Source organism: Ptychodera flava, chromosome 12 (genome assembly GCF_041260155.1).
Source record: "Ptychodera flava strain L36383 chromosome 12, AS_Pfla_20210202, whole genome shotgun sequence".
Taxonomy (NCBI): Eukaryota; Metazoa; Hemichordata; class Enteropneusta; family Ptychoderidae; genus Ptychodera; species Ptychodera flava.
In genome coordinates this window covers 20,859,098-20,877,687 of record NC_091939.1, presented here as the reverse complement: position 1 = coordinate 20,877,687, position 18,590 = coordinate 20,859,098, and the positions used below count along the sequence as shown (strand labels likewise).

Sequence of the window (18,590 nt, the reverse complement as noted above, 5' to 3'; positions counted from 1 at the left end):
CGTAATGGCAATTTCAAAAATTAACATGATTAGAGCTCTCCACCCATTAGGGGCAGCCACACACTATTTGCTTTAAATTTGAGCAATTATCAAACTGGCAATAATCGCATAGGAAATCTGCTGATGCCATAAATGCATCAATCAATCTAACAATGGTTTTCCATTCCGTTTCAAATGTCTATAGATCAGACGAGAGCAAGCTCAACTGAAATTTTTTGTTCAACATTAATTAAGAAGGCCCGATCTTTTCTGCTATATTTTTCAAACTTCAGAAACAACATATGTTCTTCTGCATTCACACAAAGAAATATGAGATTTGTTTTTTTAATCTACCTGGTTAAAAATTTATTATTCAAATTTTACTTCCCTTGGAGTAAAAAAATCTTCCTGGCTATCAAATTTATAGAAAAGAAGAAGACTACCGATAATAGTTTTTCAATGAAGAAAATACATATGTGTTCAGAATGACAGAAGTATTAGAAATACACACCAACCTTTATTTTCATTTTTTAGAAAGTATTACTGTATCAGTTTCAACACAGACTGTCAAGAAAAATTAACGGTTGAGTGACTGTCACGACTATTACAATAGCGCTGATCATGATTATAGGTTAGTTACAAAGTACAGCAGTGTGGGCGTGACATTTTCTGCTGCCGATAGCAATTCTGACATAATTTTGTCTTTGTTTACCTGTCTATTACCGCCGCTTGTGGCCGTATCCTTTGGCATATATTTTTTGTTTTCTTCTTCACTCTGAACATTTTTGGTATCAAAGTACCGTTTTCACAATGCCTGTTACGATAAACTTTCTAAAGTCCCGTCAAAACTTTATGACAAATCTTTATTTTTGTCACAAATCAGCCCTATTACGGTATTCATTCATACTTTCTGAAATGGCCAGACATATCAGACACAGCCTGAGGATCCACTGTGCTGACTTCAAAACAATAAGTTCAAGCTTGACTAACTTGCTCCTCTTTACACTCACCTATACTGTTTTGGGCAGAACCATTTTATATCCGGGGGTGGGACAGCACCCTCCTTTAGTAATTTGCAGAAGCAAAGCAAATCTGCTGGAACAGATTTTTTCTCAAGTCATTTAAGGACAAAAATTATTACTTTTTCTCTTTCACCTCTTGAAACAATACCTACCCCCATCCTCTACCCCCTAGCCTCAAATGGTTCTTTCCTTAGTTCCACAGACGCACCAACACTCTCAAACAATCAACAACATTAAGAATGATGCTGCAGAGGCTTTCATAATCAGAGACTTGCAGTATGCTGATGAACACAGTTTTTTAATATCTTCACCAGGTGTATCTCACACCCATCAGAAGTCCGAGGACAACAGTTTACACTTACAGACATTAAACTTCAAAGTGCAAAATTTCATGAGTATAACCACTTATGGACTAACTTTATACTTAAGTAATAAAGCACACCCAGCGACGGTATACCACAAGATTTTGACCAGTTCACAACATATATGCACGAGCGATAGCGAGTGCATATATGAACTGGTCAAAATCGAGAGGTATACCATCTCTGGGTATGATTTATTGCTATTATATCATAACAGTATATTGAAATTCTGGTGTGGAACGTCAAAAATGGATTTTTGCTCAAGCTGAGAGCTCGCGCTTGTGCCAGCCATGGTATATCGCCAATATACATGTACCATGGTTCTTTTCACATCTCGACCAATCAGATCGCTGTATTTGCACTATCAATACACTGGTATGATATAATTGTACATACATATCATCTCTGACTAGCACAAGCCAACCTAGAACATCACATCTTCATGTATACTCAATCAAACTTCGTGCTCCAAATTGTACCTAAAGCATATTACCCGCATTTGATTGACTTCATTTTGCTTAACACTTTTCTGAAAAAAAAATAATTGAAAGCCTTGAATTTTGAACTATCCTTCATCTTCACTTTCCAACATACCGGTACTCTCAGTCTATGAAAAACAAAATTTGATTTGTCTCTTCATATGGACATTTTATCTAATAACATTGGCTATCATCTTCACTTTCCAACCACCAAATGTCGGTGTCAGGGACTATGGTGTCAGCAGTACCGGGTATTTGATGGCTCTGACAAGCATTGTACAACATGCCATAAAGGTGTGGCCATGTTTAAGGTTTTCACCCCCAGTTCCCTGTATACAGGTCCAACTTTACCATAGAAAACAATGGATTTGGGACAAACCATGGTGTGGCCATGTTTAAGGTTTTGACTGGCTTCAACCTTCACCTTCACGATCCACGGACACATTGTGATACTCTCCAGATCTCGTGTGATCCTTCCCATTCACAATTTTGCTGAAATTTAAAGCTAACTTTCCAACATGCCATGAACATTTATTCTGCGAAGTCACCATCAGGTCTCTGTGTTTTTTTAAACCAGCAAAGCACAAAATGTCCCATGTGTGGCATTTTCACAAAGACTTGAACATGCAAAGGCCCCTAAACACGTACATACTGTAAACATGGATTTTACTGACTTTAAAGCATCAGCTTTAATATACTGTGCAAAGTAGGTGCACATACATGTACGTATAGGTTTTGGAAAAATACTGTTTTTTACTGACTTGACAAATGGCGAAATGATAGGCCTGGCAGAATAACAATTACAGCCAAAAAAGCCAAGGTGTTCACATAATAATGCAAAACACGGTGGGAAAGTCTTTGTAGACTTGCTGCAATTTCATACGAGATGACCAACGAGAAGTGGAAAACTATTTTCATGTGATGAGGACTACCCTGTGTCACACCCAGCATATCAACAATGCTTTACTCAGCCCTGTAGTTGACACTGATGTATTGCAATCTTTGACTCAAGCTCTACATTGTCTGATCTCCTATCATAGAAGCAGTAAATTTTCCTCGTGAAAACAGAATGTCGGGGGGTTGAGGAAGTAAACCTGTCGTGACTGTCCATTTATATGTTTACTTTGCATTTGGACAGAAATATTTAACGACACAGGGATTTGGGTGATGTTGACGGCTAGCTAGCAGTGTAGTGAGACCATTAAAACAGACACTCAGGTGAATTAATCTTTAATATGCACCATAAAACTATTAATGACTTTCCCACATGTACTGTAAAACCATTAACTACAATCTAGATTAATACAATTGCTAACTTCAAAGTCAAATACACACACACACACACACACACCACATTTGCACATATATGTGTGTGTGTGTGTGTGCATGTCATATATATATATATATATATATATATATATATATATATATATATATATATATATATATATATATATATATATATATATATATATATATATATATATATATATATATATATATATATATATATATATATATATATATATATATATATATATATATATATACACACCCATTGGTAAACACACACCTTTTTGCTTGCACTGCATATACCGGTATAGACTCTCCACAGTCGCTGTGCCTTGTTTTGTGCGCGCCTACGATGGGCCTGCATTCGAAGGCTACGCTGTGCAGCTGTGAGCACGCGCTGCCAGACACAGCGACTGTCGGTTCTTGCAAGGATATGAATATTCATAAGGGTAGTGACGTCTAAAGAAAAACCTATCTAACTGGGCGGAGAGAATATATACTAGTAGCTGGTAGACCTATATACGCGGTATGTTTTTATTTTTCATTTTACATTTTATTTGGCTATGGTACTTGTCATTTGTTTTTGATTAACGGATGTGTGGAGTTCTATAAAGTACCCGGATCAGGCAGAAATCCGACCGGTCGCTTGCAAGAACGTCCAGACCCTGGGATTCGCGTCGCGTCTCTGAAGGGCGCGCGCGTGTTCAACAGGGAAGAACGCAAATCGCAGGGTCTCTGCCAGACTAATACCGGTAGTGTTGTCACTCAACTGCCAGTGGTATATGAAAAATCTTAGAATGCTACTCATTCTTTGACAATAAAAATTCACCGAATAATCCCTATTTCAGTTACCATCAATCAACATTTCCAATTACATTATGCATCATGTCATCCGAGCACCTACTCCGTGATATTTGTTTGACACCATCAATTACGGCTGCAATGTAAACTATCATTAGTCCTTGCATCTAGGGTACATATTACATTTATTATTCATCAAATAATAACACTGTCACTTCAGCTTGTTCCTTATCAAGTTCCCTGTCACTGACTTAATATCTGCGCAGAAATCTCATGGTATATTCCTGTCATATTTCTCCATGTGAAATGCAATGATTTTAATACACAGTGTACCAAAACACCGCTGTATTTGGACAAAGGCATAGCTGCCTTAAGTCTATCCTCATTCAATTACAGTCCAACGTGAACACTTAATGCTATAATTGATCTGTTAAAAAACCAGAAACACCTGCACTTGGCAATACACTCCAAATACATTCCAGGAAAAAATTATCCGACTACGTTTCCAGAAAATAAAAAAAATCCATCAATCGTAAAATGAGGCCTAGTACCCAGAAAACCAACTTTTTTTAAGTTTACTCAACTAATCTTCTCATTATAGTGGACAATTTCCTAGAAACTACAGGGAAACAGAAGTCCCTCGGGGATGTTTTCATTTTTCCCCCTCTATGATTTATTCCCCTCATTATCACGGTTTTTATTTATTACTTTTATGCTGTTGCTTCTGTGTTTGTTAACCAAAAGGAATATATTTTTGATTAACTAGGATTGCAAATAGCACAGAGGCACCAAATTAATTAGAGATGCATTTGGATATTGTGGAACTTGCGTTAATTTCGAAGCCACTTCTATGTCATCGATCATATTTGTCGTTCTGACACCTGAAGGCCCATTTGTGGTCCCTGATACTGTGCCTCATTTTTTAACTGTTAAAACGTGCTGTATTCTGGCACCATTTTGATGATACTTGCTTGATATGAGAAATTGTATTATGTTGTTTTGCTTGATGACACACGGTGAAAAGGGCTTGGCTGAGCCCCTGCACATTTCAACTCCATCCTGTTGGTTGGCAGAATGAAGACATAAATTCCAGACAGAAATTTACACAAATTAGTTCTCGAGATTTGGTTCTGTGTTATCAAGATACAGAGATGGTAAAACTGCTTGTTTGATCAGCATTTCAGCACGGCTTTCAGTATAAAGCCAGCAGACAGCGTCACATCCAGAATGCCACAGCTGGGGAGATTGTGAGCCCTTGCTACATTTTCAAGGGCGATTCAAAAATTATCAAGGTAGGGCATTTGACTTCACTGAATTCACGTAGTGGTACTGAAAATATTTAGTAACTTTTTCGAGGTGTCATCTACCCTAATTTGTTCAGCTAATGGAAGCTATTTAAGCAGCCTTGACATAAAACACGGTACGTTTTTGATAGGCTGATCACATCTCTTAATGTCCTCGCATAGGAAATAGCAGAATGTATGTAGAAAGATATACTGGTAATTGTGGGTAAAAATATACTCCCTATACACTGGCTATGCTCGTAATACATGTACCGTACTGGCGGGCAGAGGTAAAAGTTCCTTGCAATTGAGACAAGGCACCATAGGTTGTTGTCCCTGAGAGCAATTCACTATTTGGCAAGTGCTGCATGTCTTGTTACAGGTATAACTGCAAAACTACATAATTGTGCAGCCGCAATGTGAACACTGATCATAAGCACAGCACTGCATATTGAACAAAAAACTCTTCAAATGTTGCCAAAGATTGGCAAACTTGTCCTTTTAAAATGAAGATACATCTACGTGATCTGTGAAAAGAAACCACAAATGTATACCGGTAGATACCATACAAAGGTTTGTGGCGAGTAACAAACAGAAGTAACAGTGTTGTGTGGTTGCACACATCATTCTTTGTTATTCATACTTTAAAAGCTCACATCTGCTGAAAAAAATTCAGTTCTGCTTTATTACAAACATCTCCATCTCTGCAGCTTTCATTATCTGCATCTTTATCTTTATTTACGTACATCCCGGAATTAATTGTTCTCATCCATATTTCCAGTGGAATAGCGAATTCTTTAATTTGATGGTGAACATTTCCATTTGTGAACATTTAGAATATTGCTTTAAGAAGTGCCTCATTAGAGCATTTGACTTGAGCTACGCCAAACCAGCAGCCTCACTTTTTGTTGTCTGCACCATTTACATTGCCTAAGCCAAGTACTTGTGCAATACCGTATATCCATTCCGTCAACTATGCTCCGTCCTGGAAGCTGAATTTCCATGCGATGATCATTCAATATTTGATTCTGCTTTCAACTTTAATTTTTGGTGCTAAAACTATAGACGAAACAGCTTTAAATGCAGTAAACACAAATGTTGACATATGATATTATAGCAATAACCCCCTCTCATCCCCTTTGGTGGTGGGTATACACTCGATTCAGATACAGTGTGTTCCATATGGCACTTGCCTAATTATAGTGACATACATGTACCGATACCTATTACAGGGATGCAAGTTCACACCGTTGTTATTTCAATGCTTTTTTCCGACAGACTAAAGCAAAAGCTACACATACCAGAGGCAACTGCATAAGAATGTCAGAGTATGGAAAGGTCATCAAGGACATGTTATCTGTGATCGGTACCATGGCAACTTGATGTAAACAGACACATCTGACATTTCATAATACAATTCTCCATGTTTGAGTTGAGAGGACACAAAAGGGATGACATAACACTTCACAGATATCATGTTTTTGGTGAGTTCCATAGACACTGATATTGCCGTTCACGGGAATCCTATATAACTACCTTATCTTTGTGAGGGTCTGGACCCATGCTTTTCCTTGTTAGACCAAAAAGCAGAAAATGATACATTCATTCAATATAGGCAGGAAAACATCACTCTGTTCTGCACCAGTTTTGTTAGAGATACATGTAAGCGTCAAAGATATATCTACATGCAGACCAGCCGTAATATTCACACACGTCCACCACTATATTCACCATAGCTACAGCCCTTGTGCAGGAAATACAGTGTGAATTAAGGTTTGTTAGAAGACAGGTAGCACAGCAAATCTGACAGCGGTTGTAATTCACACTGCAATTTACTCATTGAAACTTCGACGACGACCCCTTCCATAGAGTATTACATGCCTACTCTGAGAGTTCATAAAACTGCTATTACATGTTTATTTTTGCATCGGTTAAATTTCTCATCAAGTGTCGGCATATGTTCCAGGTAAACATTACACCATCTTTGGATACTACTCCTGACAATGTTGATTCCCCACTCCCCACACGGCACATTACATTCTGCAAAATTACCAAACAGATGTTTGAGATCGCTGGAGTCATGAATGTCAAGAGTCACTTTGCAAATACAACTCAGATCTCTCTTTTCTCCGAGATTATTGACTGATATCTTGTGTACTTTGTCACTAATAGGACGTAAACCGTCCTTGTGTATGTCTGAGAGCAGGGTGGGAGTTTGATTGGCTGTGATCGTGAGATAATTTTCTAGTGTTCTACATAACCACTGGCAATTTTACTTCAGAGTCGATATTTTCAAGGACTGCCTCTCGACCTGTACCTTTTTAGCATATTGCAATTATTTTTCATCAAATGCTATACAAACCATTTTCACCATTATATCTTGTAATTTTTGGAACAATATGAACATGTCATGTGACAGTAAAATTTCAATTCAAATCAAGTCACTAAATATTTTTGTTGCGCGGTAACGTATGTTAATTTTACCTGCTAACTTAATGGTTAAGGTCCATATCAATTCTTCAATGTCTGAGATACATGCACAAATTATGAGAAACAAATTAAAATTGTTGCAGTGGCTTTGGTAGTGATATTATCACTACTACACATTTGAAAACACTGATAGAAAGCACTGTACACCAAACTGCTATTTGTTCAAGAATTTCACTGTATGTTGAGAATAGTGCACAAATCTGTTGCACACACTTCACACTTAGACGGTGCAAATTGAGGTAGCATGGATCAGGTTTTTGTTGTCAATAAAGAGAATACATGGGACAATATTTCTGCAACACTAAAGCTCCATTGCTTCTTTAATCACAGATATCCAAGATGTTTATGTCGATGACACTCAACTGCTTTGTTCCTCTACATGCAGAAAGAGCAGTTAAAGTAGTGTGTGCCTCGAAAGTGAAAGATTTAAACTTTTGCTGAAACTTTCCTAACTGAAACTTTCAACCATTCTCTTAGCAAATCAAGAATAAAAATAGGGCTCACTATGCAAAGTTTAACTCTAGAGAAACAAATTACGTTACATTTACCGTATTGGATATTTCCAAATCAAAACGGCTGCTATCACTGTGTCAACTATATGGGGAAAAAATTAAGTTTTGGTTTCAAAAAACTAAGACAGTCAAAATTTTTCTAATTACTCCAAGAGCTTTTTTAGTACAGATCGGGAAAGAATTGTAAAAATTTCAGTCAAAATATCTGTCACCGAGGCACATTCTACCTTAACAATAAAGAAACAGAACTCCAAATTTGCTGCAGATTAGAATTCAAATCTAAAGGGAATCTTAAGGTGATCAGGAATACCAATGTCAATCACAGGGCATGCTGTGAGCTACATGTAGTGATACAGAATATTAATGTCAATCACAGAACAGGATCTGATTGGGTAAGAATACTAAAGATGGTAATATTATGCAATCCGATTGGCTCAGAACACAGATTTAAATACAGAGCACAATTTTGATTGGTTTACAACACTGACATCAGTACCCTGTGTTAGTATAGCAAACCTCTCTTGCAAATTTGATAAATGCCATATTCACATGCATTTTGATTTCCTCTGATCAGAAAATACACAGAGCATTGTCCATCAAGAAGACATTTTCAAGTCTCGTGTCCATACAATTCCTCTGCAAACCCTTGTTGTCTGTGGCCACTTAAGAATCTGACAAGAAGTGACTGCAATTTTGTATAACCTTTGCACAGACTGTAAGCGGATAGCTATGTGTGTAAACTGATTCCCAGATCTGTAGCTGTCATTAAAACCATACAAGTGAGATTTCTAAGAATACACGTCTTCATTCACAGCGCCTTTTAGTTTACAACCGCCACAGTATTTAGATTTCAAAAGAGGATGACATATGTGATGTACTCCACTGTTCTTCCTATTACACAGGATAAATTTTGGAAACTGAATCGTAGTATAATAATGTAGTGCTTTATTTTGGCAATCTGAATGAAATTCTACTCCCCAGTTGGATTACACATCTAAATATCAATACGATCAAAATATTCATACGATACAGATCTGTCCACAGACATCAATATTCAAATATATCTATTCATTTCTCTGAAGGGATAAATTTAAAGTACACTGAATATTTAATGGAAAGACTGGAATGGATACACACTCTTAAATAATCTTCACATGATTTTTTGATGCGTGGTTTAGTTTTTGTTTTGGGTTCCATATCACAAAGGAAAACCTTTTTTAAAGCATCTTTTCGGGACTTGCTGAGTATTGTAATAAAACGATAACCCTTTACTCCACAAACAATTTTGCAACCGTGCACTTCTGAGTAAAAGATAGAGTAGAACAGGTACAAATTCTTCTTCATACAGAAATTCAAAATTTCTACAGTTTGTGTACCTTTGACTTCACTATAAAGAATTAACAAAAATAAAGGAAAAAAAATTTAAAGTGATTTATTGGTGTCACTTTTACGTATACTGAGCAACAACCATTCATCCTGACTCCCCTAAAGGTGTGTGATAAATTTAACAGTTGCCATTTCACATTAATTTAGAAAATGCCAACTTTTTTATTAACTTGCAGGACAAACTACCAGTATCTCCAAGAAGTTCCAATCAATTTGACAAGTCATACACTGAATGCCTATCAACAGCCTGAATTCAGATGCATGTTTTCAAAAATTTTGGAATAGTGCATATCATTAGCTGTCTTGAATTAGAATTTATAATTCTGTGAGAGGTATAAAGTGGACATTTAACAAAATTTATTTGGTGGGAAGAGGATTTATGTTGCTTTAATAAACATTTGACTCATGTTGAAGGAAACCATTCTGATAATAATATAACAGTTTTAATGTCATGAGTCATGAAACTTGGCAGCTACATGTATAAGTGACTTATTTTGAACATTTCAACACAGAACTATATTTATGCTCAGAATAAATATGTGCTGGGTATAAAAACATTAGAACTGTGTGGCCTTGGCATATCTGTTTTTGAACAGTCTGACTCGAGGACAATTCACATTTACAGTATAATTAATATTTTCTATTGAATAAAGCAAATATCAGATGAAGAAATTTGATGTCATTATGTTCAAATGCAAATAATAAAACTACAGAACGTTTGCTTATCATCACAACCATCAAGCTTGTGACCGACTTCATGCCTTCTTATTTCAGTTTAAAATGACATTGTATCCTCCGTCAAGTCAATCCCCGTGAACCTTTTCATTCACTGATTTCTTTCTCGTTTTCTCTCAAGGTGTTGACACCACGACTGAGGAAACCAGGTGTTTTCTGTGCTTTGTATATTCTATGTCCAGAACACTGTGGGTAATCAATTCAAGCCTGTCTATTTTATCAATTCCCCCGTCACATTACAGGCTGACCTGTCTTATCCATATTTAATGGGCTCCTACATCACACCCAATTACTCTCAAAATCGGCAAACCTCACCGCCAAATTGTGAATAAGGTTCGTTTTCATCGGCCATCATGGTTACTTGAGCCGACTCTGTAAATGAGTTCAATTTTGTGCAATCACTTTCCCTTGGTTACGTCTTTCCATTCTGCCAGTAAATTACAAGCTAATCCCTCCTTCTGACACGGACCGGTACGGTTTACCCTCTTTTTTCCATGTAGTCAAATGCAGGCCTTCAAAAAACACTGACGGCTTTTTGACGAAGGCTAATTCAGCACCTCAGTGACTGACTCCGGCAGTCATCAATCAGAACCCTATTTTTTGACTCTGTAGTCTTTGCTGATTTGTACAGCTTACTTCCTCGTCCCATTACCAGTCAATGAAACAGGAAACGTAAAAGTGCCCCGGTCACGTCAACAATCAACACTTTCCCAACCACCGTTGCTTTCACACCTGAGTCACTTCCCAACACAAATAAGAGCTACTCGTTCAATGCTTTCTCACTCTACCTAATCCTGATTGAAGAGATTAAGTTCACCCAAAACATTGATTTGCAAAACGACATGAAATTTTCACTTATATCATTCTCACAAAATCAACACTGGTAGTATCAGGCATTACACCAAATAATAAATATTTGACAAATTGTTTTTTTTTCACTTTTAAATCAAACTTCCCCTGCACATTGAGATTAGCTGAGATCATCTGAGATTATATGAGATTTACTGACTTACTAAGATTAAGTGAGTGGGAGCAAGAGTTAAGTTTCTGATATGACGTCAGTATGACCTCCTTCTGCGGGATATCTCCAGTTTTAAAGTATTCATAATCATAACCATTATCATTATTTCTTATCTGGAATATTATCCTTTAATATCTCACTGCATATTACTTTAAATAACAGAAAAGCCTGGTTTCACCATGAAGACGCTGAAAATACGTTGTGGTAATAGTGTAAGAAAGTAACCGATTTGTTTTATATTCGAATATCATGAATTGGTTCCTTTCACATACTATTCTTGAAATATCTAACTGATGAAAATTGATCATACGAGCAACTGTAACGTGTAAATGTACGAAGCTGTTTGCGAGGTTATGATGTCAGTGCACAGAATTTTGAGAAATGTCACCAGATTGTCCCAAATAGCTGATAAAATTCTGTAATCTAGGGTTGCCAAACAAATTTCAGTTGCCTAGGGCTGCCTGAATGTAGCTCTGTTAACATGCTTACATTGACTAGAAAACCTAATCAAATTGCACACTAGAAGAATACTGGGCATCATTTTACAAGTGGTATAGCTACCACTACAAACTGATGACATCAAATTGCCACACACAAAATACAGAAGCCTTATCATTATGGCACTGTGTATTGTGAGCGGCGATTTGACATCATCAGTTTGTGGCTATACTACTTCTAAAATGGTGCCAAATACTGGTTCTGGACTTTCTTCCAGTAGGATTCCGATTGTCTTGGGATGGCTTTCATAATCAATAAATAACAACATATCCCCCAAAATAATCTTGAATTACAATATGGCTTTTGGTAGACCCATTTGCAGCATCATGGATGCTTGCGACTTTTTGATTGGCTCAACATCATTGACATCATTCAAACCTGCCAGTCATATATACCGTACAGTTGCCTTCATTTCAGGCTCCTTAAGTTGTTGTGAATAATTACAATCTACCAATCAGCTACAACCTCATAAGCTGCTGCAAAATGACCCCATTATTCTTCAGCATCAGAATCTTGTAATTACTGAAGTCACAGAAAAAGACATTAGAATGAAAAAGAAGTCTCCGGTTACTTAAAATGTACTCACCTCCCTGTCCAATATGGAAACACTTTTCGATTCTTTTGTAGGTTGCCTTCGTAACCGACTTGCCATAGGTGACGTTGACGGAGATATTGAAGGCGAAGTGTATGGTGAATACGGTAATGATGGGAAAATTGGTCTCTGCGACATTGCCTTGTTGATTTGTCTTTCTGACACACCTAACGTGTTGTCTTCTTGCAGCACACTGGAATCATTGACGCTGAGGCTGGGCGTGTTTCTCAACGACGCAGTCTGAGAGGTGCAGTTATCAGTACTGATGCTCTTCACCATGGGTGACAATCTGTGCGGTAAGTCCGGCGAAGGAGGTGTTATGCTCAAGGTGTTGTTTGTCCTGGGCGAATCGGTTCTATCCGATAATGTCTTACCATTGATCTGCTTGGCATTTGTTGGAGTTGTGATTTTTCTGTCCGCCATTGTGTCTTCCACTGGCGGCAACGAATCTAGTTCATACGCACTGACACCCGACGAAACTGTTACAATATCCGACCCCCTGATATGTTGGCGCCGCTCATCGGCATTGTCGCCCGAACTCGTCCTATTTTTCACAGAGTTCTGGCTATTTTTTTCGTTCACCACTGAAACATGCCAGTCTCTGGTGGGACTGGTGTCTCCGATTGTGGATCCTTTCCCTGAGTCACACGTCACACTAGATGATTTTCTGTTGTCCTCCCATGCAATGGGACTGTTCTGAAATCTGGGCGACGATCCCCGGGACAAGTTAACACCTGTGACCGCAGTCTTTTCTGTTAACAACGAGGCCTGACTCCTGTGCTCTGTTCCATCCTCGTCCACTGTGTCGTGGTCTACCTTTCCATGCCTGGGAAGATCCCCGATTTTAGGAGGTCTGGTTCGTGGGATGGGCTGAGCTGAGATGTCAACTGTCCCGTGAGACTTTCGACAGAAGGCACTTCTACCTGCAAGTGGTAAACAAACAAAAATAGTAAATAACAAGAATAAACAATAAACAAACTTAGATGGTAAATAAAAACAAATGGTAAACAAATACAACTGGAAAACAAACAAATGTAAATCAACAAGCTCAGGGACTTTCCTGATAAAATACCTGTGAAAACATTAAAGGAGAAAGCGATTTGATTTTTATGCCTCATCTGTTGTAAAATTTAAAATTTCAGCACATTCTTTTCTGATGTTAACAAAGGTTCTTGTAAACCCACATTTACGTTATGCCGTAGTATACAGATCCACCCTACTGTATTGAATAAATGTAAAAGTGACCACTGAGAACTCAGTTCTATGTGTATATGAAAATACATCAACAATGTATGTCAATGATTCATAAATTTATTTACTTTATCTGCTGGCAAGAGAGTGATGCAAAAAGGTCAATAAAGTAATAGAAAATAGCAGCTTGTTTGTGTGTGGTTAATTTTACTGGAGTTCACCCGTCATGTTTCTGGGGTTCCCCTTGGTACACTGGTACCAATACAATCCTATTGAACAGGGGTTCCCCAGCCATTTGCATATGAACCAAAAGCTAAATGTAAAAACACTGAGTAGAAAATAAAAAAGTAAAGTTGCAGGGAAAAGCAGGGAAATTTAACCCAGGAAGAAACGATAACGGAGAATCACACCTCAATGGTGGCCAAATCAAATACACAGTATGTTTGCAAACTTCAGATTATGGATTCATATATTGTTATGTACTAATCTCTGGCATTCATGGGGAAATAACAGGAACACAACCATAGCCTAATCACCAAACTTCAACAAAAAATTTATACCAGAAAGGAAATCAAACCATCGAATCACTTTGTGCAAGTAGCTTATGTTTCAAGTTGCCACTTTTACTGCAACAAACACACAGAGACCTGAAGAGGAACTTTTAAATTCTGTGATGCCCGGTTTCACATGAAACCAAGTACATTACTGTTACAACAGCTTGCTATACCACATATGAAACACTACAAAATGTACCAGAACAGAAGGTTGCCATTTGAACTTATGGACTACCATACTACATATGGAAGGACGTCACAAATTGGTTGCTATCTAGCAAAAAAAACATAACTCACTATTATCAATGAGTAGTTAACATATGACTACACAGTCACATTGGCAACAGATTCCACACTGCATATGTACACTGTATAATTGCAGACTGAACATACATACTATACGGTACATTCTCAACTTGCTCTGGGCTGTGTATAATGGTCTTCATTTGACAATATGATAGATTCCCTGGTGACATGATTGGGCTTTAATAGGCATGGAAGAGTGCTCTGTGGATTTTGTCATGACAAAGAAAAGTTCCTTGGTGATGTGCAGATACGTTTTCTCATGACAGAGAAGTATGGTACCTAGACTGGCCTGCTGCTGTTACTGTGACAGACCAACACATGCATTTGAAGCGTGTGACTGATGAGATATTTGCTGATAGATGTACTCACTAGCATATTGTTTAATCTTTCTGCTCGGTGCACCAGGTTTGTAAACCAAAAACCATTCAAAGTTCAATGCACTGACCTTCCAGAATTTCGTCCGCGATTCACCAGGAGCGGTTATGTCCTGGTGTACTGGCTTTTTTTTGCAGAGTGACTGCACAGCCAACAAGTCCTGGAGGGCTAACCAGCGTAGCAAAACTGTTTTCATGACACTTGACATTTCGAGAAAGCATAAGTCATTTTCACAAATTGCAGGCATCTAATCAATTTCCCAGTTTCCAACTTTCAGGCACTGCCTAATTTTCCAGGACTTTTCGGAAATGTTCAATACCCCCAGCTTTAAATTCCCGTACTTGACAGGTATTTAAAACAGAAAAAGCATAAACGGCTAGATTTAGTATTGCATACATTCCATAGATCTTGGATTTGAGGTATATCACCAAATAAAGATGACAATTTTCAAAGTCTGGCTTTTTTTATCTTGACTATATTTCAACAATAGCCCACTGACTTTCTCCAAATTTGAAACTGCAATAGTCCACAACCTTGGCAATGTTCATGGGTAATTTGCTGTTTTGTCATATATTTAAACTCACATAAAATTGGCATGATTGAAAGAACATGAGTGAACATGCAAGTCCCTGTTCCAACACACCTATATGACTGTGGAACTATACTACTGTACCGGTATATCTACATAGTGATATATGGACCACACAGTAATAAGGCAGTCAACCTACAGCTGTATCTACAGGGTAAAAATATTCATAGTAGAATGTGTGGTATAATGGTGGAGAATCCGGGTCCCAGGGTTCATGAGATGGTAGGAACTGACAACTGTTCGTAGAATCCGGAAACACAAAACCTGACAAATCAATGGACAAGTCACAGCAAAACTTTCCCTTGCTGTACCAGATCCTGCTAAGAAATGTATTCTTGCAACCAACTGAGCACTTGTAAAATGTAACTTTTACTTTGTGTTGAGAATTCTCCAACAGAGCAGATCTAACACAGTTTATTTACATGATGCCTGCCTTAAATATAATATTTCACCTGCAAATGGCTAGACATAAACAGAGTTCTTCATTAATCACAGGCCCTTTGCACTGTATACAGTCTTAAAGTTTGACCCTATACACGTAGTACATCACCTTGATGTAAGAGATTACCCAGTGTGTATTATATTTCTTTCCAAAGCACTGTATATCATGAAAATATATATTGCTCCGCGGTTGGTGTTTGGCTTTTAGCTGTTTTCCCTTCATCAACCCCAACACTTCATCATCAAGTGAAGGATGTTGTTCCTGGAGTGCAATTTTCAATGTATTCCTTCACCAGTTCCCCCCATTCCCTACAAACAGCTCTACGATCCCCATCAATGACAATGAGTTTAGACCAGACCATGGTGGTAAACGGATTAAGACTGACCTACCAGGTTTTGTACCTGTATAATAAAAGTTCCAGTCATTGCAGTAGAAATAAAGAACACAAAAACAAAATGAAATGAAAAGTGAAAGAAGAGAGATACTTCAGAATGCAATATGGACAAAAATGTACAAAAACTCTGACACTTCTCCTATATTTGGGTCTCGTATTTGAGTCATCAGTCGTCACTGAGCAAAAGCACAAAAGCCGACATTTTGTAACAATATTACTTATACACAATACCAGTGAGAACAGCATTTTTTTACCCTTTCACCACCGTGGTTTGGCCCGATCCCATCGTTATCAATGGTGGTAGTGGACCTATTTACAGGGAATTGGTGGTGAACAGGTTAAAAGATGGGAAGAAACATCTCACACTCACTGTTTGTATGGAAGAAACGTCTCAGTGTTCATTTCTTGCCAAAAAATGACACTCAGCAGTCCAGTCCGTCACAAGTTCCCAAGTGAATTTTTTTTCTGACAACATGCATAGACCTGAAATCTTACCTGCTCCCTACCATGAGCACCAGGTCAGTACGCTCTGAGTAGCCTAGAACAGTGCTATTTAATCATTAAAAGCTGATGACAACCCAGAAGAGAATGAATGATTGTCTTGTTTTCTTTCATATCAATATTAAAAACCAGGTACAGTCCCAGTAGCTAGCGTGGGCAGTGACTATGTTGCAGTGTTTTATGAGCAATGTGGATTCATTGGCAAAGTAAATTACCGATTCAATCAAAAGGGCTGGAACTTCACAGGAAATCAATTAAGTCTTCCTCAGAGAGAAAACTGGCTTGATATGACATATCCATAAAGAAAAAAGTGAGGATGTTGTCAGGCATCGGTGGAATTGACATGATACAGGGCTACTTATCATGTGAAAGCCACACCTCCAGATTCAATGAAATTTTCACAGTTGACCACAAAGTCCACCCCTGGATGTTGCATGTGATGTATCCATCTGATGTAGTACGGTGCAACAGTAAAAGCCTGCTGCTAGCCAATAAAAACACTGTATTACCCGATTACTTGCATGCTCAGCTATTTTCCGAAATGAGGAAACAATGAGCCATGCAGTTCTGCCTTGCTGTTTTCTGAATCAAGCAACGTCCTCTCTCCAATAGACGATGTCAGGTGGGACAACTTTCCAGCTGCACTACAAACAGAAGACGGTGAACCAAATTCTTCATGAAACTGATAAATAGTAATACTACTTCATTTAAAATAGGAAACTAACTGACAGTGTGTTTTATCGTCACAGTCATAAACTGCTGACAATTGTTGTACGTTTACATCCCGTCTTTAAAAAGTTATGCAACATAAACAAAGACATGTCACACAATTTGCAAACGGGAAGGAAAAACACAAATTGCTCGATTTTTTTATTTTCTTTCCCCAAGGCCATGATTTACTATATGATAAAAGAACAAATGAGTCACAGAAACATACAAGAATTTCACCTTTAGTGTTGAAGTAATCAGTGAATAGTCGGCGAAGTAAATTTTCCATTGGTTAGACAGGGAGAGTTGAGATGATAGGCACTAGGCACCAGCACTGAATTGCATTAAATTAACTCCTAACGGACTAATGAACTCTGTAACAGAGTTTTCACAAGTAAGCGCTCCATTGTGTTCCCGTGGGATTGCTATTAGACAACTTGATTACACGACTGTAATACCCACAACATAACAGTATTTGAGTGTACTACTAAATGATGGCTTAGGGAAGCCTCTCTTCAGTGCAAACTGATAAGGGTCTGACAAGCAAGTTACCGAGGACGGCAGAAATTTTGACATGGAAGTTGGGGAAAAATTAGAAACCTTATCAAAAAAACAACAGAGACTATTTGAATTCTAATAAGAATCTCAGAATTATCTGATAAAGAGTCCAACAGATTACTTTTGGAAGAGCTAAGGAGTCCAACCGTTGTACTGCTACCAGTCATATTCAGCAGCTCGGGAGTCCTGTAGGAATCAGTTCCGACAAGTTAGGGAGTTTTATCAGACATATACATGTATGAGATACGGCAAAAGCCCAATTGGGATAGATGACATGACTTTCCTGTGCAAGTTTTTTCCCATTTTGCAATTTTCTTCAATTTTGAGTCAATGAGAAGTCATGGGACCAAACAGATTGATGGGTTTTCAACCATTTGAACACATGTGATTCAATTAATCCACACGATCCCACCAACAGAGAAAAACATCACAGTTTTGACAGGACTGATATTTCAAATTTGGTATTTCCATGGTAACGATGATGATGAGACATAGTTGCCAGAAGAGTTAACCTTTGAC

General features: G+C 37.9%; 1 protein-coding gene across 8 annotated transcripts in view; it reads right to left on the bottom strand.

Annotated features, from left to right (window-relative positions):
- The window catches only part of LOC139145376 (calcium/calmodulin-dependent protein kinase kinase 2-like), a 118,194-nt gene that overhangs the window by 41,290 nt on the left and 58,314 nt on the right, over positions 1-18,590 (bottom strand). For all 8 annotated transcript variants that reach the window (XM_070716500.1, XM_070716497.1, XM_070716502.1 and 5 more), the window contains one exon: positions 12,448-13,376. In XM_070716500.1, the coding sequence (XP_070572601.1) occupies positions 12,448-13,376 (929 nt within the window). The remainder of the gene's footprint in view (positions 1-12,447; positions 13,377-18,590) is intronic.